The sequence below is a fragment of the Ctenocephalides felis genome, unplaced genomic scaffold (assembly GCF_003426905.1).
Source record: "Ctenocephalides felis isolate EL2017-DRISC unplaced genomic scaffold, ASM342690v1 CF-g0.4_SCAFFOLD_01492, whole genome shotgun sequence".
Lineage (NCBI taxonomy): Eukaryota > Metazoa > Arthropoda > Insecta > Siphonaptera > Pulicidae > Ctenocephalides > Ctenocephalides felis.
The window spans coordinates 8,890,234-8,915,680 of NW_020537646.1; the positions used below are offsets into that span (position 1 = coordinate 8,890,234).

Consider the following 25,447-nt stretch of genomic DNA (forward strand, 5'->3'; position numbering starts at 1 on the left):
GCAATTTGTATCCACATCAGTTGTATCGCTCGGCAATGATACCCTATTTATTTCAGTAATCGGTAATTCGACCAAAGGAGAAACAAATTCACTAGCTTGACTAGAATTGCATAGGACAGCGCTGTACAATCGTTTTTTGGGCTCCAAAATTTCCTGAACTTCGACTTTTTTTTTATTTACCTTTTTGGTATTTTTTTTCTTACTATCGGATTTTGCTGCTACTAAATCTGGAAATATTTCTGTGATTACAGGCTTTTGACTCTTAACTTTAGACTCTGCCTGAACACAAATATTATTAGTTATAGTACTGCTTGCAATGCTTTGTATTTTATCTTTCAAAATCGGTATTATTGCCGTGTCGCTCATCAGCGCCGAAACGTAATTGAAATCATTCGCTCTTGTCGAATATCCTGTACGAATCCATTGTGCTATCGCGACATGTGTATCGAAATCAAACGGATATAATAAGTCAATTTTATCATGAACCACGTGAGAATTAGTGAGAGTTTTTTGGTTTTCTTTTCTAGCGCTTTTGCTCTTATTCAAGGAGCGATTTACTAAGCCGCATTGATCACTTTCATAACGATTCAGAGCGTCTTCTTTCTCGTACGATGTACAAACGTTTTTTTGTATATACGGTTGTGGTCGGCCAAATGCAAAATTTCTATTCGGTAAGCCGGTCGATGAAAATTTATAAGAACAGTTATTATTTTGAATAAACAGTTGTTCAGTTTCTCGTACCTCGTTGAATTTTCGGGTTCCTAATGACGATAGTTGCCGATCTGATCTCGAATTAGACAAAACTCGATAAGAAAATAATTCAGAAGGATATTTCGAATCTCTCACGATGGACTGCACAGGCACAGTCTTATGATTTGAATTGAGTTGTGATCTATTTTCGGAGAGATTCAATAAAGAACTAGTAGCAGCGATTTGTTTACAAGCATGCGTTGAGCTCTGAGAAATATTGTCGTTGCACTTGCTGTAGTAGCACCACTTACTTTGGGATGAAATTCCGGAACTTCCGCATTTAGATGCTGACACCGAAAGTTCTTCGGTTCTTTCACTCTTGAAGTAGGTAGATTAGCGAAATCTGGTATAAAAAACGTAGGTTTCCTTTACAAGATAAGATTTAGAAAAAATATACATACCGTTATTTTCGTAATAAGTCGCATGTTGATTTTTATCATTTGTTTTATTTTCCAAGTAGTTATCGATTTTTAACGCAGGATAAGAATTTTTGATGCTTTCAAACCAATTACTATTTCCAAGCCAGTGGCGGTTGCTTTTCGTCAATAGGATATTAAGCATTTGAAGTGGATCATCGTTAAGTTTTTGCAGCATATCTGAATAACTAAGCAAAAGGAACTCCTGACAAACTGCACACATAGGTTGAAAAATTTAACAATAGTAATTTAGTATTCAATTTTTATTACTTATTTGTCGAGTAGTTAACCCTTTCGGTACGAAAATGTTTATCGCAGCAGTGACACTGATGTACAAGCCAGCAAACGGCCTAAGTATTTCTTATATATATATATATATATATATATATATATATATATCAAGATTTTTCAATGAAAACGCAATGAACCAAAATCCGCAACAACAAATTAGAATTTGCAAGAATTGCGAGTTAACGCAGTGATAAATCTTGAAGCAGAAGTCGTCACGTTCAGTGTTGTCTTTAGGCGACACACGTACACACAGAAACTTTCTCGTAGAGAAAGGGTTAAATTGAACTAGACATTTAGATTACTTTAGAGTTATCGAATAAGGATTTAAATTAAAATCAGCTAGAAAGTTTATATACTAACGATGAGATTCCCGAAAAATCGGCCGATTCTTGTTTGCTGAGCGTTTGAAAATAGTACTCGATTGGTGCCAGCCATGGTTCGATCAGGTCGTCCTGATAATTCTTGCTGCATTCGTCCCATGAGTTTGTCGTACGAGCAGAGCAACTGGTTTCGGTTTCGAGATAACTTGGTAGACCATTCTCGAATTCTGGGGCTTCCTTGCTATGTACCATCATTATCAATTATGTATTTTAATAGTCTTAAAGTTTTTTAATATTAATCTGACAAACTTAACACTCATGAAGTATTTACCTAAATAATATTTTAATATTATATAGGTACAAGTAAGTAACTTAAAGTAACTTCTAAAACTTGCTAATTTTAGGGTTTCTCGATGTTTTCAAGTCATTTTAAATCGTTTGTGACCAAATTTAGAAAATGCATTTGTGTGCGCAAGCGTGTGTATATGTGAGCTAAAATTTGACTTTTTGTCGATGTTTTCTTCAAAAGGGAAACTCGAGCGAATACAAGAGTTGATTAGGTTTGCGCGACGATCGGCGAACCCATTTCTTTACAATAAGTAGAAAAGTGCTAGATTGTTTCAACACAACATCAAGTTAAAAATGATTAACTGACCTTTGCCAAATACTACATTGTGCAGAATGAGCTTCTGTGTCATGGTACATTCCGCTACATGTACATCGCCATCCCAGTTTTGCATATCTTCGCTGTATTTGGTAAATACGTCGCCATAACTCCTGATTAATTTTTAAAAAGTAAAAAATGATAAAAATAATTGAAATTTTAAATATCACATATTTGTTATAGACATAATAAATTCATTACATTCTGCAATATTGTATTTGTAAAGATCTTTATTGATGTATTGATTGCAGCATTGTAGTGTTAAATTAAATTAATAACGCTCTTGGAAAGGCGGTAGATTTTTTGAAAATGTTGTAGATTGCCTGTAAATGTTCTAGAATATCTAAAAACGTTGTAGATTGTCTTAAAATATTGTTAATTATATAAAAATATAGGCCTATGAAAAATTGCTGAGTTATAAAAATTCATTGAAGTTTGGAGGGAAAATTCATTCAAACGCGTATTAATGCAATTTTCGAAATAAACAATTGCAAATTTTATTTAAACAGCTAAATCTTAATTCATATTGATTAATTATGTCGATTATTAATATTACATATAGGGCAAAAGGCCACTTATACATAATTAGAGTGAGTTAAAAATGAGAAATCCTTCTGCATCGATGTCAGTTATAATACCTGATTCGCTTTCTTGTGATCATCGCAATCAATTCTGGCCCAGACCGAGTCGGTGCTCGAATCAATGTGTGCCTGGGAGCTTATAAATTGTTCACTTTTGCAGTACATATAAATTAACAGAATGAAGATTCATCAGGAATAGATCGTTTTATTATTATTTCCTGTCTTATTTGCTATTAGTATAATTTAATGAAAATTTGCGTCAGAACTTTAATTGAAAACTTATCATTATAATTTTTTGATTTTTTTTTTATATATTTCATGACAAATGCAGCTCTAATTTATCATTGATATAGAGATTATTTATTTTATGCCAAGGCCGAAATATAAAATATATACGTTTGATGTATCTAGATATTTTTTACTGCTATATTAATAATTTCGCAAACGAGCTAAACAAAATTTTCGTAACTTGTTGATCAAGAACAAACCAAATAATATTGACAATATGTTTTTGGACAAATTCTTTTCAGATACTTTCTATTCTTAATAATAATTTCAATATTATCTGAAACTGCTGGTAATTTCGATTTTCTTAGCCAATTTATAATTAGTATTAATATCAATTTTAGCACTCATAAATATGAAATTTATGAAACAACTTACATAAATGAGGACAAAACATGAAAGATTACGGTATGTATTTCTGTTATAAATTCACACACACACACACACACATATACATATATATATATATATATATATATATATATATATATCTTGGGTTTTACATTGTAACTTGTATATTTAACTTTATATTCTAATACATGTTTACACTCACAATACTCTTTGAAAAGTGTTTATTATATGGCACTGTCTTTATTACTGTGTTTATTATATGCTATCTATGTAATAGATGAAAAAATAATATATATATATATATATATTGATTATAATTAATATTTTTGTATTATATATGTTTTTTCTTATGTTGGTAGGTACAGATAATTCAAAATCTTATAAAAATACAGCTAATTATATATATTAACGTACTACATTTTCTATATTTTTAATTTGTACCTGTAACTGTTATAAATTAAGTTTTTGTGAATCAAAATTATTGAATTAAATGTATTTTAGCATTTTCTTAAATTCATTTAATTTCAATGTCGCTATTAGTGGTTTATATATAAGTTTGCTGCGTAATGTGCTTGACAACCATATTGATTAGTCAAAGCTCATTTTTCACAACAAATCACAACCTCATATTTTTTATAACATGAGCATGAAAACAATGAATTTACTTGAAAAGAAAATGTGCTTCAACAATTCAATATTTGTGCCATATAGTTTTGATGCTATGGAATAGGTAAGAATAAGCATATTGCAGCACTTAAGATTGTTGATACGACATAATGATTTGAAGTTACAATAAATTTCAAAGTATTTTTTTCCAGGTTTTGAATAGTTGCACTATCGAATCTGCAACATGGGTCTATTTGATCGGCTTGCTGACATTTTAGGTTTGCGCAAATCGGAAGTTACTGTTTTAGTTATAGGACTTAATAATAGCGGAAAAAGTACTCTAATTAATAAATTCAAAACGCAGGAGCAGCGCACCATGAACGTTGTGCCTACTGTCGGATTTAGTGTGGAGAAATTTCAAAGTAAATATTTAAAGATACTACATTAGAAGTCCATAAGATTATTTGATCTAATTTTTGTTTCTGGAATTGGAAGATAATGAACAAGTGATATTAAGTTTTATACTATAATAACAATTATATGCATTAATTATTTAAATTTTTAGCTAACAATGTGGAGTTCACCGCTTTTGATATGTCTGGACAAGGTAGATACCGATCATTGTGGGAACATTACTACAAAAAGTGCCAAGGAATTATATTTGTTGTAGATTCTAGCGATATACTACGTTTAGGTAAAATCTGTAGTTTATAAAATATTTTTACATATTTATTGAAATTCAAACTTTTCGAAATTGGTTAAAGTAATCACTTACCCTAAGAAAATGAAGCTTCTGCCGCAAAATTTGCTTACTTTATGATTTCTCGTCGTTTCATGTCATTCCGAAACGTTTGACACCGAATTGGAAAAATTATGTATGTGTGTGTCTACGGGATAAAAATTGATATAATCAATCAACGCGGTAATCAATTTGAAAAGTTGTTAAATCTCAATTGTTATTGTTTAAGTCGCTTTATAACAAAAAGCCACTTACACCTAGTTTCAAATGATATTACATATAATTAATTATTTTACTAATTTAGGGAAGACCAATTTATTTCTGCGTTGACTGCGATAAATTACTATTATTGAAAAGCCCTTTGAAGCGGAAATTGTATAGATAAGTAATATCATGTCCAATTATCAGTGTGTGTTCGATTTGCACTAATAAGTTCTTCCATTAGAAATCTATATATAAATAGAAAATTTAATTTTAAATATGAATAATATCAGACAATACATATATGTTACAGTTGTCGTTAAAGATGAGTTAGATTTGCTTCTACAACATCCGGATATATGTAATAGAAAATTACCAATATTGTTTTTTGCGAATAAAATGGATTACGCCGATGCTTTATCGAGCGTAAAAATAGCTTCAGGTAAATTAATAGTTTTATGTGTAAAATAAACAAAAAAGTGTATATAACAAATATTAATAATTGATTATTGTACAGGTTTAGGATTGGAGGCTATAAAAGACAAGCCATGGCATATTAGTTCATCAAACGCATTAACAGGCGAAGGTCTCCAAAATGGAGTTGAATGGTTAACTCAACAAATTAGTGATTGTTTGCCCAAACAATAAACAATAATACTTGTATAAACTGTAGAAACCAGCTCAATTACATTTTTATTCTAAAATACATAAACATAGATAATGATGCGCTTCATTTATGTATATATAACTTAAGAATAATAAAGGATAATGATTATATAATATATTTGTATTCTGTAATAAAAACTATTAATTAAATAATCGTCAATATAATAACCAGGCTAATGATATACATCATTTATATATATATATATATATATATATATATGTACACTCCTGCAGGCGTAAATTAGTGCTTCCATCTAGAGAAGGATTTAAATGGAAGAAAAATGGGTAGGATAGTGATTTATTTTGCTAAACGATTATTTTAAACTTGATCGCTCATTTTAAATTTTGCTCACGCATTGATTTACAATTGACAGAAACGTTTTCTAGAAATGAATTCGAAGCAATTACAGTGGTCAGGAGTTTACATGATACATATCAATGTAATGCGTCATCTGCACGTTTCCAAAATAACTTGATGTCGTAACGTAAAATGCGTACGGCAACGGACATCGTCAGACCCAAATGAAAATAGTTTCATCGTTTGGTCAAATAGTCATCATAGGTGGATTGTTTCAGTCGTTGCCGTTCGAATGGTTTACTGAATCGGGTGGTTGAATCATTGAACGTTCCGATGGCAGTCTTCCGATTCCGAAGTGTTCGGTGTCGTTGTCGTTGTCGTTGTCAGTCCTAGCGCCTGTGCCAACCGAACGCAGGAGAGCGCAGTGTTGTGTCTATCGCAAATGTATATAGTACGATCCGCGCGTCATCCGACAAGAAGTACAGAAATCAATAAAACTTACATAACGTAGCCAAATGTTATAGTACGCGCCCAGAACACGGCAGATATTCAATGGACGTGCTCGCACCAATACGGCGATAATATAACTTCCTATTAAGCAATTGTTAATTCTAATACCCGATACGGTTTCAATTATTGACAGATTCTAATAAGAACTGTATAAGATTGATAACATATATAAATGTGTAATTCGTATTTGTGATTGTTATTATTTATTGAAATTATTAATTTTTGATTCAGGTGACATAAAATTAAGTGCGTTTTATCGTATTGAGTGTATCGTTATTGTAATATTGTAATATTGTATTGTCGAATGTGGTGAATTCAATCCAATCGAATATTATTCGATCGTTCGAATCATTTTATTGTTCAGTCTATATCTATTCGAAGTGAATGATTTTGAATTGCTGTTGTTCGTGTTTGATAGTTTATAAATCGACGAAGAAATAATGCAACAGGAACGTTACATACCGGGCGATATAACGTTGAAAATCGATGGTGGTTCGAAGGTGCAGGGTTCCGTGCACGAATTGGCGCCGCTGAACACGCGTGCACGAGGCGACGGTTCGCATGGGGTGACGATCGTCCTTAGTCCCGTGCGAGGCGGTTCCGTCGGCGAAGTTCAAGATCTGCCCGGCGGCGATCCCGACCGAGCGGCATGGAGTGGAAAATTGCAATTTTTTCTATCCATTATCGGTTACTCGGTCGGCTTGGGCAACATTTGGAGATTTCCCTATTTGTGTCAACAAAACGGAGGTGGTGAGTACGACACGACACGACCACATATGTTATCCATCGGCTGGCGGAAAAGCGCGTGCGCTACACGTCCTTCCTTTGTATTGGTACAATTCCTCAAGTCGGTACATCTGTTTATATATGTACATATGTATGCACAGTACTAAAAATATTCATGTATACAGAGGAAATTTTTGAATCAGAACTAGATACGTCATAAGAATCATTCTTCAGTTATTTCCTCGATTGGATTGTCGTTATTTCTAGTTGTTAGTTACTCCAATTTTAGACAATCGTTTATCTTACTGTTTGTTAGTTATATCTCTATATATAATACCAACAACTTTAAACTGTTTACTAATGACTATAAATATTAGATATTATTGAACCATAGTAAGTGTTGATACATCAATACTATCTTATATTCACATTATGTTTCTATATGAAATTATTCGCAGCCAGTTTTTTTTTTGCTCCGAATGTGTAGTAAGACGATAATGAAACGATTTCATTCATGTTATAACAATAAATAATAAAAAAAAACATCAACTAACATGTCTGCTATTTTTCGTCTAGTATTGTTTTGCGATTATTTATCTTTTGAAACAATGCTGCCTCTCTTTCAAAGAGAATTTTAAATTTCCATATCCAGGTGTTAAAAATTCAATTATCGTTTGTAATGATTGTTCATTGTTGTTTTGCAAATGCACATCTCAACAGTCGATATCCAAGAAATGTGCCCCGTGTGAAATTTAATGGGTCCGATTGATGATGTAAACAAATTCATAATTTCATAATTCGGCCTATTCAATTCAGGTTTGCCCTTGAGATTGCGACGATATTGAAAAGCAACTGGTTTTAAAATAGTGGGGAAGTACTCTTAGAAGGATTTTGATATATATAAAATAATATTGTGCACATATCTGTATTGTATCCATGAAATTTATTCATTTACAAATATTTACATATTTTATAACTAAAGTAATTTTGGCCTAAATTCGTATCAAAAATTTTAAACATTTGTTTCAAAGTGTCAATTTACTAAAAAATATGATTTCCTTCCAAAAAAAAGCAACAACATTTTGATCTTGCATTATGAAAATCGTGTTTGTTACAATTTGAATCGAACTGAATGGAGAATTGTTTTGGTGTCTTATTTCCTGCAAAAGATCTGTATAATAAACGAAATTATAACAATTGAATTCAAAAGCTATAAACTTTTTTTCTCATCTTAATGAAACACAATTTCGACTGTGCATTTTTATAAACATATTTTTTTTGCGAAAAACTGGCGTGATGAACTTAATTATGCAATATTTTTAATTTTATTTATCATAACTGAAATCTTTGTATATAACAATACTCTTTCAGAAGGATTACGTAATGCTTGTACTTTTGTCATTTTATTGATTTGAATTCTCAAAAGACGTCAGCAGTATCATTTCATATTTCTTTTTTTCTTTTAATAGTATGCAGTTTTATGCCTGATTGAATCCTTGACTATCAATATATATATATATATATATATATATATATATATATATATATATATATATATCTTAAAGTATTATAATTTGAATCCCCAAACCGAAAGGATACACGATTCTAATCCGATTCTAGGTTGTTTCTTATGTTGTTTCAGAACAAGATAGTTTTAATATAACATGAGTTTATACCGTGTCTCCAGACAGAAATCGATAAAGTTTCATCATTTTCTTCCTAACGCAACTTTTGGCAACGAAGAAGATATAATGCGGTCATTGAATGAGAGAATATATCAAATATTAATAAATAAACCATATATAAATAATTTTTTGGGATAATGAGAGTTCTCATTTTATTGATGAGAGTTTAATGATTAGTTCTCGAATGTTACATGCCCAAAGTATGTAAATCTATTTTTCTCGAAACCTTAAGTTCACTATTTCATCGGTATATTTAATCATAAGCAATTTTTTTTATTTCACATTTTTTAATTTGGCTTCAAAAGTTATAAACAGAGCACAATGTAAAGCATCTAGTTTTAAATAGTTGTGAGTAGTATTTTCAAAATGCTTGGAAATTTACTAGTTAGAAATTAAATATAAGTTGATTTCACAGTTGACATAGATTTTTCGAAACATTTTCATAATTGACCAGAATATAAAAATTATATATTTTTTTTATTAAATTTATATGTAACAATCAGAATAAAGTAAGTAAAAAAAATATAAATGAAATAACAAAAAATTTAAAAACAAAAACTAAACTTTTTTATCATACATTGCTGTAGATGCCCTTGAAGAATATCTGAAGTGATAAAAAATATATATATATATATATATATATATATATATTATTATTTATTGATGGAAATATAACTAGCTGTAAGTGGAATTCTGTCTTAAGGCAATTAGGGCATCGTGCCTTAAGGCAAATTGCTGGAACTTCCCGTACCAAAAATTATTATTTTTTTTAAAACGATTAACATTTTTGAAAAAATTTACTTCGAAAAAATAAAATTTTTGAGAAACTATAAATTGGACAAAAAATTACTTTTCTTTGAAAAAAAAATTTTTTTTAAATTTAAAAAAAAAAAAAAAAATTTTTTTTTAATTTTTTTTTTTGACAAAAAAAATTTTTTCTTTATTTTGACATATTCTGGAAGATCTGAACTTGTTTTTCAAAGCAATCGTGCTGCTTTAACTGTATAGAGACAAAATATAAAGCGCGTAAGCGCGGCGTCGCTGTCTAACGGGTAAACATTGATACGGAACCCATAGGAAAATAAACAAAATTTATACTTATTGTTAAAATCTCTATAAAATATCTGAAAATTTGATGTGCATATGTCTAATGATCATTTTTGACCGCCAAATGGCATTTTTTTCTACTTTTTTCGTTAGATCTTTGAAACCGCTAGACCTGCCTTTATGAAAATTTGATCAATTCTTTACCTTATTACAATACCTTACCAATTATTAAAATCGGACGCTCCGTTCTCTTAAAAACTGAGTTATCGTTTTCGGCACTTTTTGCTCCGTATCTCCGGAACGGCTAGACCTGCCTTTGCCAAAAACTAATCAGCACGTCTCCTTATCAATACGAATCGAATGTTTTTTGAATTATTCAAATCGGTTGATCCGTGTTCCCGAAATCGTCGACGAAAATTTGTATCCGCACATACATACACACACGCACACACACACACACACACACACACACACACACTCCATTTTTTCTAAGGTATGCCAAAATGTTCAGAAACCTCTGAAACGTAAAGATATATAAAAATTTTCATTTTCGATTTTTTTGCGATTACTATAACTTACCCTACGGGAAGTTAATTATTATTATATTAGAGCTATAAATAATATATATTTATTTATTATAGTATTACATCACATACTAGTCAATTCTATCGGTAGCACTGTATGATTTAAAACATTTCAAATATTTTTAATTTATTTTTAATATTTTACACATAAGATTTGTTCAAATAGGAAATACCTGAACAACCGTCTTCAAGTTATAAATGCATAAACTTCTATTTAATTGGACTAGTAAATTTCTTCTAACTATAGTAAAAAAATAATCAATTCCAAAGTGATTACTGTTTGAAGTCAAATTGTAAAAAATATTCTTTATCTCATCAGCATCGTTTTTATTAAAATATAATAATGAATAAACAAATATAAAATATTTTTGGTATTTTTTAATACTACCCCAAGAATTAATTGTGTATAATCGATTTTTGTGAATAATTGATGGGATACATCTTAGCAGGGTTAATTATAGGGTTTTTCATTCAAAAATATTTATATCTACTAGTTTTATTGAGGTGCACTCATATGCAATTGACATTTACCGAGGTCATGTGATTTATATATAGACGAAAATCATAACTTTATTAATGATGCAAGGCAGTTCAGAGAACAGAAGTAAATTCGAGATGCTCTCATTGTTGTATTATTTATTAAAATTATTTGATTTAGATAGAAGTTGACAACAAAAAATTCAACTTTCAACATCCAACTGGAAATTCATATTGAAATAAATAATAGTAAATATCAGAACAGACTGCATAGGCCATCTTAAGTAAAATTACTTAAAATAACTAATTGGTATGATAAATGTAACCAATTCAAGTAAAATTTACTCACAACTTTCCAAACATCCTAATGAAAGATTTAACGATTCGTTGGTAGATATATAAATAAAATACTAATATAAACACATACGTGTATTATATATACTTATACATATATATATATATATATATATATATATATGTGTGTGTGTGTGCACTAAAGCAATTTTTACAGAGGATTATTTTCGCAAACCGGAACAATCAACAAATACAGAAAGGGTTCGTTGACAACCCTTTCATATAAGTTTAAGGTTTCCATAAAAATTGTTTTCAAACCGGTCTCCAGAAATATTTGAAGTTGAAATGCAAATTCAGTAAATTTTTCATCATATTAGTTCAGTGCTAGATGATGAATATAATAATAGCAATATCTGTTTCTTTAATAAAAATTATTTATCAAAATTAATTTATTTTGTATTACCATTATTTATCAACGATATAATATGGATTATCTTCTAATAAATAATCTAATCGTTAAAATGGAAAACATTTTTAAATAATGCGAAATAATTGTGTAGATAAAAGCTTAAATGCATATCAATTTTGGATACATATGGCGTTACGTTTTGTTAAAATTTATAGCTTTATGAATAATGAATATTTTCGGGCATTCGTAATTCATCCTTAAATGTGTTGAAACATGTATTGAAAAGTACTATAAATAAAAAATATATATATTGCAGAGTAGTCTGAACAATCATTAGTAAGCGGACTTTCTTATAAATACTATTTTCTTATTTTTCTTTATCGTAATTGTAATAGTTGCTATACTACCACAATTAACTGAAAACCAACTAAATCGTTTATACAAAGAAGGCAAAATGTTGTGAATTTGCTTGGCAACGCCAACATCATATGATGATGTAGATCTCTGGTCTAAAATCTTAATAAACTCACTTATAATTGTCCAGCTTGACGAGGTCAAATATTTGCCTACTGCAATATTTTACTCGGTTGAAGTTTAAGGTCGTCTTATTATTGTAGGTTTCATTAATTTGCAAGATAAAGTTGTCGAGTTCTACTAACATTTTCTTACAAGTATGCCGGAATATATATTTATTTATGTTATATAAAATTTATAGATCGAACTGTCTCTGAACCTATTTTTATGGAGAACTATATTTTTTATAAACTGAATTTTAAATACTGTATATATGTTGTATATAATTTAAAAATCATAAGAATGTGCAATAATTTTAGCTATCTCACATTAAAACATAATTTATATTTTATTTTATGATTATTCAAGTATACATAAAGTAATAAGTACATGTAATTTATTAGCAATGCAGAACATTAGGACTATAAACGCTTATTAGGTTCTTCTTGCAGGTTTTCGTTGTTTATGTACTTAAAAGTGTTTAAGTACCTTGTTCTAAGAACAAAAAAAATCTCCAACATGAAATTTAACCATGACACCCATTTTAGTGTGCTCAAGACTTTCCCTTAGTATTCGTAGAACTTTTCAACATCGAACAAGTAAATTCGTGTATATATCCTATGTGTATATTCTCTATTTATGAGAATTTACTCTCTTGCTGGTTAATTCAGCAGTACTGGTTGTTCCCTTATTACTTTTACAAACATATATAAAACAACCCTACAGTATTCCGACGTAGAAATGAGTCTAACAAATTGTCTTGAAACGACAATGAATTTCTTTACCATTCCATACTCTAGAGATGGTAGTTTTATTGTTAAATTAAATTGCTAATAATGTGAATTTGGAAATAGTAAATAATCTGAAATCAAATACTTGATGTGATTTGCCAGACGTTTCGTAATGGTGAATTTCAAATTTATAATATTTCGAGTAAAATATTTTCATACAGAATTCGAGTAAATTCCTATCCCTGATATATATATATATATATATATATATACATATATATATATATATATAAATTAATACAAGCGAATTATAATAATCAAATAATTTAACGTTAGCTATATAATCTTGGGTGGAGCTGAAGCGTGAATTATTAATTTAAACTCTTTTTCAACATGCGACTACTAATTAAAATTCTGCAATATTAAAATAATTCTAATTAGTGAAATAATAAATGCTTATATAATAAATACAGACGTTAATTAAATCTTGTATTTGAAGAAACAAATTTTGATAGAAATAATAATAGTAGAATAAAAATGTAATTGGTTTTTATTATTTCATGGGTCAATTACGCTATTTGACCTTAGGGCAGTAGGGCAGATTTGAATTGGTGACGTAATTTATTTTAGATTTCTCATTACTAATATGATATATGAATCATCTTCGTGTTTATTAGTTGCAATAAAATTTGATGGTTCCTTAAAGTATTTTTAGTTTTATGATTAGAATAAAAGCTGTTCAATGATGCTTCAATAAAGCTTTGTATTTTCATATATTTTCTTAGTTTCATTTAAATAATTATTTTGTCTAATGATGTTAAAACTCGAGTTTCTGCAAAATATTGTCTTTTTTAACATCTTTTCTACATTTTCTGTATATTTTCACTGTTTATAGATGACTAAAGCAAGAAGTTAATATCGTTCTTGGGCTTTTATAATACTTGCTTCTAGTTTGAAATAATTTGTCAAAATAAAAATAATCAATCATCAACATTGTAACATATCCTGGTCGATATCTATTCCATTCAAACAACATTCGGCATTTCGCCTCGAGCATGTCCATCTCTAGGAAAATTTATTTTTTTGCTTATTGGCAAACTTCCAGATTCAAAAATAGACTCAAAGACATAAATTCATGAATAATGATTTAGGTATTTTAAAAATATCAGAATGTTTTATTTGTGCATATGACACTTTCACTTAACATAGGCTAAAAAAATCATATTTATGTTAAATTGAAAATCATTATTTTTTTTTTCAGGTGCGTTTCTCATACCCTTTATGATAATGTTAATATTAGAGGGCATTCCTCTATTTTTAATAGAACTGGGCATAGGCCAGAAAATGAGGCTGGGGTCTCTCGGAGTCTGGAATACAATACACCCCTGGTAAGTTGAAGGAATAAAATGTCTAGCAACATGCATATAGAATATCTTGTTATATTGCATAAAATACAAGAATTTGTAAATAATTTTATAGAAGCTTGAATAATTTAACAACATACGAAATTTAATTTCGCTGATTTTCGGGTCCGAATCTATCTTATGAACTAGATTAATAAGTAACTAAAATAACTATTGAGGATTTCTGCTCAAATTGTAGTATTTCTGAATATTAGACAGCCCGTTCACTACTAATAATAAGGTTAAACAAAAATTGTCTTGACTTGACGCATGATTTTATTGCAAACACATTTCTTAGTGCTAATTATAAAAAATATCAAGTTTAATTAAAATAACATGTAAATTATATAAAAAAATATTGTATATATGATGCAGTGAAAATAATTGCCTAATATTTACCAAATAGCAAATTAACCTTGAGTGCTTATAAATAGATTTATTATTGTTTTAATGATTAATTCATATTTAGCATTGAATAATATTATGGTTATTTTATCGTTATAATTACCATTACGATTTTTTGTAATCTAGGTTGGGTGGAATCGGCATTGCCAGCTGTATTGTTACATTGTTCGTTGCATTGTACTACAACGTTATCATAACATGGTGCTTTTACTATTTGTTTAATAGTTTTCAGGTGAGTTTAAATTCTTAATAGACTTATTTTAAACAGAATACTTTTCCATTAGTCTAATACTTCTATTTTAAGACGATAATTAAGACCCCGATAATCGTTTACGTGTTTGCTTACAAATTTACGCCTCTGCGGCCTTATGTGCAATCATTCTTTCAACCTTTGTAATAAAAATACGCAGAAAAACTATATTTGGATAATTATTACATATACCGATAAAAGACAAATTAAACGTTAATCACAAATTTTAGTTACAATGTTGTGGCGTTTCTGTCAAAAAAAAATTATTATTTTATTATAGAATAGAATAATTTTAATTAATTCAGTAACCCTTTGTGACAGTTATATAAATGTTAATACATTTTATACTGTAGGTAATGCTAATTAGTATGTATCTTATTTTGTAAAATTTAATGATGAAATAGGGAAAAACAAACTACTAAAGTACTAATTGATCATCTTTTAAACCAAATTTAGGTCTAAATGTGTGCGTGTGTGTGCATAGTCTTTAATATAATAATAATCAAGATAATAAAAATCAAGCAAAGTGCTAATATACCATCTAATATTATTGCGAGAGTGGTCTTTGTCAGAGTCAATTAATATCACAGCAGCAATAAAACCACCAGAAAATCAATAAGCTGTACCAACTTATAATTTTTATACGTCAATCACTTAATTACACTTTTATTCATAAAGTGTTATAAATAAACAATTTAATATACAGATTTTTAGCTTTTATATCATTCATATTTATCAGAAATATTGAAAATATTGAAGCGAAAAATTTACGACCTTTGTCAATCACATTAGTTCAGAAATTTAGACTATTAATTACTTAAATAGACTATTTAGATTATTAATTATTTAGATTATTAATTTACTGCTTGATAGTGATAAATGTAATAAAGTGATTTATTTTTAACGGTAATATTAATAGTGTATCGACGTCTACGATTTCTGCAGCCAATTGGAAATAGTTCAAAGCCTTTTCTATAAGTTTATTATAGTATGTAGAATATACACAACGAAATATTACGTAGGGAGCAGGAATGTATACATATATATATATATATATATATATATATATATATAGGGTCCGCCAACTAGCTTTTTTTGAAAAATTCCTTTAAAAATCTACTGAATATTTTGCCAATTTTCTTTTTGTTTGAAAATTCTATTAAAAAATCACTAAATATTTTCACTTATTTTATTTGAAAGTGAAATGCAAAGATTGCAGAGTACACAGAAGGGCTGCTTAATCTAACCTAAGAACAAAGTAATTTGGCGGACCTTATATATAATTTAATATTGAAATTTAATTGTTTATTTGCAATTGACTTTTCAATTTTCATTTAGTGAGATTATTTCTCCGGCTCGATAAATTTTAAATTTGCTATTATTTTTCAAATGTGTTTTGTATGATGAATATGTATTTGTTTCCGTTGCCAGTCTCCATTGCCGTGGTCGTCGTGTCCGCAAATAAACGGCACGGACGTCGCGGAGTGCGCGCGATCTTCGGAAACTGCGTACTTCTGGTACCGGACGACGCTGGACGCCGCGCCCTCCATGGACGACAGCGGCGGCATCAAGTGGTGGATCGTTCTATGCTTGCTGCTTTCATGGACGGTGGTCTTCTTCATCGTCATGAAGGGTATACAGAGCTCTGGAAAGGTAAGCGGAATCATTTTTGAAAATCTATTGATGATTTATTTAAATATTTATTTTTGTTTTTTTTTTCAGGTGGTGTATTTTACTTCATTGTTTCCATATGTAGTGTTAACAATTTTCTTCATACGCGCAGTTACTCTAAAAGGAGCTAGTGCTGGTCTTATACACATGTATACACCTAAGGTAAGGTGTTAATGTGTTACTTAATGTTATGTTTATTAGTTTTATGATTTATGTTTTTATTTATTGGCATCTTGTTCAATTTAATGCCATTTTCAACAGTTCATTGTTTAAGTTAGTGAAGCAGATTTTAATGCATTTCTTGATGAACTCTAATCTCATTATACTTGTAATATTATTTGTATTCTTATGTTATTCAGATATTCTTAGCTAATATAATATAAGTATAGTGAAAGATAAAAATTGGCCAGTATTAAAATGTTTATTACCATTTTGAAATTGATTGAATGATTGAATTTAAATTAAACATGCAATTGAAAATGCATGTATTTTTATTATATACATAATTGAGTATGATGTTCGTTTAAGGTGGAAAAGTTGTTGGATCCCACCGTGTGGCTGGATGCTGCCACGCAAGTGTTCTATTCGTTCGGCCTTGCTTTCGGTTCGCTGATCGCCTTCGGCAGCTACAACACGCCGAAGAACAATTGCGTGCGGGACGTCATATTGGTTTCCGTCTGCAACGCTCTGACGGCGATCTACGCCAGCCTCGTCATTTTCGCCATCCTCGGTTTCAAAGCGATGACGAATGTCGACAGGTGTATCGATGTGTGAGTATTGATTCTATTGATAGGACATAAGATATAATACAATGCTGGCACGCACATTTAAATAGTAGGTCATCTTAATTTAGTGAAATATAGAATTTTAAATATGATGCAGTATTCTTTAATCAATTACTAGAACAAGAGGTATTACATCTAATATTATTACGGTCTAATTTTGAATAAAACACACAAAATTCAGCAAGCAACGCCATATCAATATAATTATAGACCGAACTTGAAATTATAATAATTAATTAAATGATCTGTCTCAAAAGAATGATGAAGTGCTATTTGATTTCTGCCTTAGCCTTACTCTTATCTTTTTTACTGTCCTGCACCACATTTTAAAATCAACTAGCTGTAAGTGGAATTCTGTCTTAAGGCAATTAAGGCATCGTGCCTTAAGGCAAATTGCTGGAACTTCCCGTACCAAAAATTACTATTTTTTTAAAAACGATTGACATTTTTAAAACAAATTTACTTCAAAAAAATAAGATTTTTGAGAAACTATAAATTAAACAAAAAATTACTTAAATCAAAATTAATTAAATCTAATTCTTTTTTTTTTTTTTAATTTTTTTTTGGAAAAAATAATATTCTCTTTATTTTGGCATATTTTGGAAGATCTTTTTTCAAAGCAATCGTACTGCTTTAACTGCATAAAGACAAAATGTCAAAGCGCGTAAGCGCCGCGTCGCCGTCTAACGAATAAATATTGGTACGGAACCCATAGGAATGCAAACAAAATTTATACTTATTGTTAAAATCTCTATAAAATATCTGATAATTTGATGTGCATATGTCTAATGATCATTTTTGACCGCCAAATGACTCATTTTTTTACTTTTTCCTCCATATCTCCGAAACCGCTAGACCTACCTTTATGAAAATTTTATCGATTCTTCATCTTGTCAATACAAGTGAAATGTTTTTTGAATTATTCAAATCGAACGCTCCGTTCTCTTAAAAACTGAGTTACCGTTTTCGGCACTTTTTGCCCCGTATCTTCGGAACGGCTAGACCTGCCTTCGCCAAAAACTAATCAGCACGTCTCCTTATCAATACGGATCGAATGTTTTTTGAATTATTCAAATCGGTTGATCCGTGTTCGCGAAATCGTCGACGAAAATTTGTATCCGCACATACATACACACACGTACATACATACATACATACATACATACATACATACATACATACATACATACATACATTCATACACACACACACACACACACACACATACATCCATTTTTTCTAAGGTATGCCAAAATATTCAGAAACCTCTGAAACGTAAAGATATATAAAAATTTTCATTTTTGATTTTTTTGCGATTACTATAACTTACCCTACGGGAAGTTAAAAAACTTATTTTCTTTAAATAAACAAATTTACACATTTTATTAAATTTAAATTTTCTTAGCTGAGTAATATTCTTCTACAATCATATGTAATCAATCTTTTCATACCATAGGACAATCTATTTTTAAAGGCATATATTTCATAATATAACTCAAAACTTGGCGAGATGTGTATGTATTGCGCAACGAGTGGAATAAAAAAATTAAACATGATTTCTCGGCGACTTCGAGAGTTTTTTCAGTCAAAATTGTGTTACATAACATATTCATAATAAAAAACAAAAAAATACAAGATGCAGGAGAAAAACGATAATCTATACTTTATCAATCTGAATGCGCATGGTCTTAGTCAAAATGAAAATAAATGATGCTTGTAATGAGAAAGTAAAATTTTGTTTATAATGATTTGTTGATTTTAGAAATAAGGGCATTCTTTTTGCCCATGATATCCTCCCGTCTCGAAATGTCAGTCAGGCCGAATATGAGGCGGGAATGGCAAACGCACTGGCGCGAGGCAATGAAACGAAGGCTTGGGACTTGGAAGAATGCAGTCTCGCCACTCAGCTGGACAATGTATGTAATTTTAAATTTCAGATAGAAAATCAGATAAACAAAATCGAATGTATTAAAGGAAACACTTACTGTTCAATAAATCTCTGTTCAGCTTGAAACCCTTAACCATCAATCCTAATTTGAATTAATCTCTTATTTTTCAGGCTGCAGAAGGCACGGGCCTGGCGTTCATAGTCTTCACTCAAGCAATTGTCGAATTACCCGGAGCGCCATTCTGGGCTGTGATTTTTTTCATGATGTTGTTATCTTTGGGATTGGGTTCACAAATTGGTATTTTAGAAGGAATGCTTTGTACAATTTTCGATATCGAAATTTTCAAGAGGATACGAAAACCTTATGTAACAGGTATAATTTTTTTTATTAAAAAATTTACATTAATCAATAGTCTAAGTAATTATTTCAAATCGATTGTTAATTTGTTTATTAGATTATTTATTATTATATTGTAGCAATTTAATGATTATTATTATTCAACAGGTGTGGTTTGCGTTTTCTGCTTTCTGGTCGGTTTAATATTTACGACCGGCGCAGGTGAATATTGGCTGAAAATGTTCGATTCTTTTGCGGGAACTATAGGACTTGTCGTGGTGGCTTTGTTGGAAATGATTTCTGTCATATATGTATACGGCCATGAGAAGTAAGCATAGATAAAATTAAAATATATTACAATATATTAATATCATAAACCAGCTACTACAGTAAAACAAAAGTATTCTTCGACTATAGCTTATTTAAAAGATATTACTTCTCAAAAATATCGATTTAAATAAATTTTGCAATAATTGATTTATATTTACATAGTGTGATAAAGTTTAAAATTTTATTGATGTCACTATCGTAATATTATTTCTAGGTTCACAAATGATATATATGAAATGACAGGGTATCGGCCTGGAATGTATTGGCAAATCACTTGGCGATATATTGGTCCGGTTATAATGACGGTCATCTTGGTATCGAGTATAGTCTTTATGATTATCGAAAATCCAAAGTATCAAGCATGGAGCGCGGAACTGGTAAATATCAATATAAATATATAAATAATTTTACGATATATTGAAACATTTCAGTTCAGCGGTAAATGATGTATTTTAATCAGAAGTATATATTCTGGTTTGAAGTTCTATAGCTTCCATAAACAAGTAACACCTGTCAAAACTCATGTCTTTCAAATATTTAGACGATCCACAGTTTGCCAAATATCCTGTGGCACTAGTATTTAAACTAATGTTCTCGATGGTTCACATAAAATCATATGATTGAAATCTAACAGAGATAAACTTGACGTGCTTTTAGTATTTATAGCGATAAATAAATAATCAATATACCATGTCTTTTGTAAGCAAAGCTTAAATCGTGCAATCACAATCCGATAATTTATTTTTAGTGCAAATTATTGTTGCGCTTTCTTGAGATATTTTATTAGTTAGTCGTTGATTATATCATGTATCGTACATATATTTTTATTACTATTGAATTACCATAAATTCAGTTCCTGAATATTAATTTTGGCCTAATTTTTCCCAGGGTGCGGTGGTTCCGACTTCGTATCCTGGCTGGGTGATGTCGATAGCTGTCTGCATGATATGCGCTGGTGTCCTGCCGATGCCGGTCGTCTTCTTCATGCGACGTTGTCAATGTCTCAAACTGGATGTCGACATCCATCAAGGATCGATCAGGAGGATCGAGACAACAGCCTCCACGAAGGAGATGATCGACGAAGATGATGTAAGTTTAAAGAGATTGATATTTGAAATTAAAATGTCTTAGTCCCGGGTTACTGATGTGCACTATATGGTCATTGATAGACCTTATAAGTTGTTTATTTAATTTTTGAAGCAGAGCACAGGCGTTTAAATGCCAAAATGTTATCAAATCCGAAATGTTATCATACGAATATATCTTACAATTCTGTTCTGTTAGCATAGCACATCTATGTTACTTTTTAAATAACTGTTTCTATTTCTATGGCTTTTTAATATTTTCTGACAATTTGTTTACTTGCTGTTAACATTTCATTTTAATCCCGCATGTTTTGTCCCTGCTAACCTGCCACCCGACTAACAATAAATCACAACTGTAAAACTAATATTTTTTATAGTTACTTACAATTAGTTTTCTAAGTAACTGCTTTTTGCAATATTCAAATTCTCCGCGAATTTATTGACATAACGTAAAGATATCGCCAAAGAAATAGATCATTTTTCGCATTTTTTATACAAACAAGGATGACCAATTAGAAATCCATAGCATAAAATATTTTTATACATGTTTTATATTCAAATATTTTCATGTAATGTGTTATTTTTCCAATGCTGCTCTGAAGGTTATAAGCCCAGATTTAACACCTCAGGATATGAACATTACACGGTTCACTATAGGCGATTTTGATGTAAGTTAATTGGAAAAAGTTAATAACGAAGCCAAAAGATAAACCCCATTTGAAAAACACAAAATATTGAGTTATTATTATACAATTTTTGACCTATATAATAAATATCGCATTGTATTAAGTAGATATTGAACAAAACATAAATTGGAATAATACTACTAATAATAAATGTAGAAACTAACATATTTAAACAAAAGTTTATTTCAATTTTTTGGAATTTTTTTTCATACTATTTAATGTTAGGTGAATTGATTAATTGAACTTATATGTTTAATAATTCGTAATTTGCACATTGTCATAGATTACATTAACTACAGCGAATAATTAGAAAGCATTGATAGTTCAATCGAATAATCTTTTCCAAACCGTGTAATTCTTGCTTGTATTCTAAATGTAAATATAATATTTATTGATTTCCTATAAACTTTACTGAATACGACTTTTCAGTTTTCCTAAATTTAATTTGTTTTGTGGGGTTTATCTTGTGTAAAATAAATTATCCTGAGAATTGACGTAATACTACACATGTTGAAGTTGTAGGCCCAAGGAGTTACTTCGTCGGGGAGGAGAAATCACTAATACTAACATCATATCAACGGTAAATAACATTTTTTGATTGCGGTCAATTGATAATGGTACTTCTTTAGTTTTTTCTCATTTATTCAGATTATTTTTTTACGAATAGCGAAACCTTGTATGTGTAATTGGAATGCTTTCACATGCGATTTTATTAATTTTGATTCATTTCAATTTTAGTGCAACTCGCAACGCCTATAATTTTTTGCATGTCGAATAATAGTTGTATGTGTTGTATTTATTTAATTCTATAATTCTATCAAATAATGAGATTTTAAAAGCATGCTCTCTGTGAACTCTAGTTTCTTACTGGTACGAATTAAAATTGGTGGATTCAATTCGCATATTTGTAAATTAAATCAAAATCAATGAATGAACTATATTACACCAAATTTTTTTTAACAATGAAAAATGTTTAATTCATTTTTATTAATGCAGTGACTACTTTCTTGAGCTATGAATGCATGAAAATTACTGAATACGCAATTTTTTCTGTCGTTACTATCATGAGAATTTTAATTTATATTTTTATATTTTTTATTTTCACTTTTAATATCACTACAATTACTATAAAATAAGACTATTAATTCAAGCTCATATGTATAGTACCTAATTATTTTTTTTATAAATCTTAATGCATGCGTACAGTAATTTTTTTTATATATGAATGTATTTATATTTATAGTATAATGAGAATTCTTATTGAAGACAGTATAATACTAACATCATAACTTTGCAATACATATTCAGTTTTTCTTAAAACAATTTCATACATTATAACTCAGGATCAGTTTATCGTCCGGCAAAATATATCAGATTCAATAATATATATAAATATGCAGGTAACCCCCGTATAACACAGTACTTCACTTCGAATTTGAGCAAAAATCTAAAAAGATAATATATTTAGTAAAATTTAATGAAAGCAAACTTTATCTAATTTAAAATTAGTGAATTCTACAAACAAAAAGTTCAATAAACTTCAAACAGTACAAAGGTACAAAGGTATTTGACATTTTTCATTCGATAAAATATCATTTAATTAACTTATTATATATAATATGATTAATATATAAATTTTTATTAAGTAACTATAATATCTGGCATGTTTTATTTAATTTTTTTGAACGTAACCTTGTCGTACTAGTACGATTAGTCCTAGTACTACCTGTGGGCTACCTGTATATAAATCCGAATCTAAAATCAGTTACGTCTGTACAATGAGTATCTAATAATTTCGTCGAATTCTGTCTATTCTATCGGTTCGCAGGAAGAGGACGATGACGAGAATGACTTTTCTCGGCCGCAGCCCGACGGCCCCGTCGGCCAGGACAGCGACGACGACGAGCCGCCTACGATGCTGAACCGCAACTCGATCGCGCGCCTATCGCCCGCCGACGCGAAGCGCTTTCGCATGGAAGTCATGGATTTCTGAAGAAGACTCGAAGAACACCTTCGAGATCCTCGCCGAGTTCAATCAGTCTCATTCTCGAGTCGAATGTTGTTTAGTCATTATTGAGAAGTATACCTTGATATTATATTTGTACATGTAATATATACGTGTATATATATACGTGTATATATATATATGTATGTATATATGTGTGTGTGCGTGTGAATGTATGTATAGCCGGTATGCATATATAAATATGTGTATACATACACCTGGGCATATATACATGTTTTGCACATGTATAGGTATGTGCATGCGTGTATGTTTGTATATATGTATGATAAATATGTGTGTACGTATATTTACATTGCATATACCTACATGGTGAACGTGTGAATGGTTTAAGTTTAAGTTTAAGTTTAGTAAGTTTATGCATGCGAATGCGTTTGAGCCGAATAAAATAGTACCTCATGTTCCGTGCAAAGCGCGCTTAACTTAGCAGAGTGGGAAAGGTATGCGAATAGATGTAAAATAGTACAAAGAATTAATTGTTTATATTGTAATTAGTTAATTAGTTAGTTATTATGACAAATGTCTGAGATATTTTCGGTTATAATATGGTGATGTTCAATAAAAGCACAATTACATGATATTCATTGTTTACGACTGATGTTGTGGCCGTCGATGTCGAAAAAGCAAAAATTATGATTTGCATGTAAAAGCAAGAGATAATATGATAATTGACGTAATTTATATAGTGATAGTTTTATTTACTTGCACTTAGTCGCTATTAAACGTTATCGCTGATTTTGTTCTCCGGTCTTTATAGTCGATTAGATACTTGATAAATTCTCATTAACATCTCGTATATCTTTACCATTTCCAACATAGCGTAGGTATTTATTAACTAATAAAGTTGTGATATGATAATATATGTATTTTACCGCTATTATTTTAATCTGGAATATTTAGTTGTTAATGATTTAGCGGTTTGTCGATGACATAATAAATGAAAACATAGATCTGATTTAGGAATTGCTTAGTAATTAAATAAAATTTAGATAACTATCTGTGCACGCCGTCTTGTTTGAAATTTAATCCTTTGAAGATTACACAGTCAATATACCATGAATACTTAACAATTCCTAGAAACTGAATAAATTTAATCTTATTTGAATAATATTTAATCGTAATATTTTGTTAATAAACATCCGATTGTGATAATTATGAAACCAAACTAATTATTATATAAAATAATTGATTATTTTGCCGATAAAATGATTAATTTTGTATCTAATTAGCATTACCTTGATCAATTAACTACATCGCACTATATGTATATTTTTCTAATATACAAACACAATACAAATAGTAATTTAAAATTAAACTTTAATAATTTATATTGTCAATTCGCATTGTATTAGTTTGAAGATTTATATAGCATAGTTGTTATACAAAATATAATTTGAATGATAAAAATTGTGTAAAGTGCATTTCGAAGCGTTCACTATT

The 25,447-nt window shown here is 29.7% G+C and overlaps 2 protein-coding genes across 4 annotated transcripts; both read left to right on the top strand.

Annotated features, from left to right (window-relative positions):
• Positions 1-733: 733 nt before the first annotated feature.
• On the top strand, positions 734-25,101 carry LOC113370150 (sodium-dependent neutral amino acid transporter B(0)AT3-like). 3 transcript variants are annotated; one of them, XM_026610816.1, is made up of 14 exons: positions 6,398-7,428; positions 14,406-14,532; positions 15,079-15,184; positions 16,634-16,855; positions 16,925-17,035; positions 17,402-17,643; positions 19,421-19,574; positions 19,718-19,919; positions 20,052-20,211; positions 20,428-20,590; positions 21,102-21,302; positions 21,901-21,966; positions 22,507-22,564; positions 23,813-23,948. In XM_026610816.1, the coding sequence occupies exons 1-13, from the start codon at positions 7,119-7,121 to the stop codon at positions 22,543-22,545; spliced, it is 2,103 nt and encodes a 700-aa protein (XP_026466601.1). In that variant the 5' UTR covers positions 6,398-7,118; the 3' UTR covers positions 22,546-22,564; positions 23,813-23,948. The 3 variants fall into 3 exon arrangements, with proteins under 3 accessions (XP_026466602.1, XP_026466601.1, XP_026466600.1); XM_026610817.1 differs by lacking the exons at positions 6,398-7,428; positions 21,901-21,966; positions 22,507-22,564 and adding an exon at positions 734-1,074 and having other exon boundaries at positions 23,813-25,101; XM_026610815.1 differs by lacking the exons at positions 21,901-21,966; positions 22,507-22,564 and having other exon boundaries at positions 23,813-25,101.
• LOC113370769 (ADP-ribosylation factor-like protein 6) lies at positions 4,509-5,852 on the top strand. Its single transcript, XM_026611459.1, has 4 exons — positions 4,509-4,686; positions 4,830-4,958; positions 5,518-5,646; positions 5,722-5,852. The coding sequence occupies exons 1-4, from the start codon at positions 4,509-4,511 to the stop codon at positions 5,850-5,852; spliced, it is 567 nt and encodes a 188-aa protein (XP_026467244.1).
• Positions 25,102-25,447: the final 346 nt, after the last annotated feature.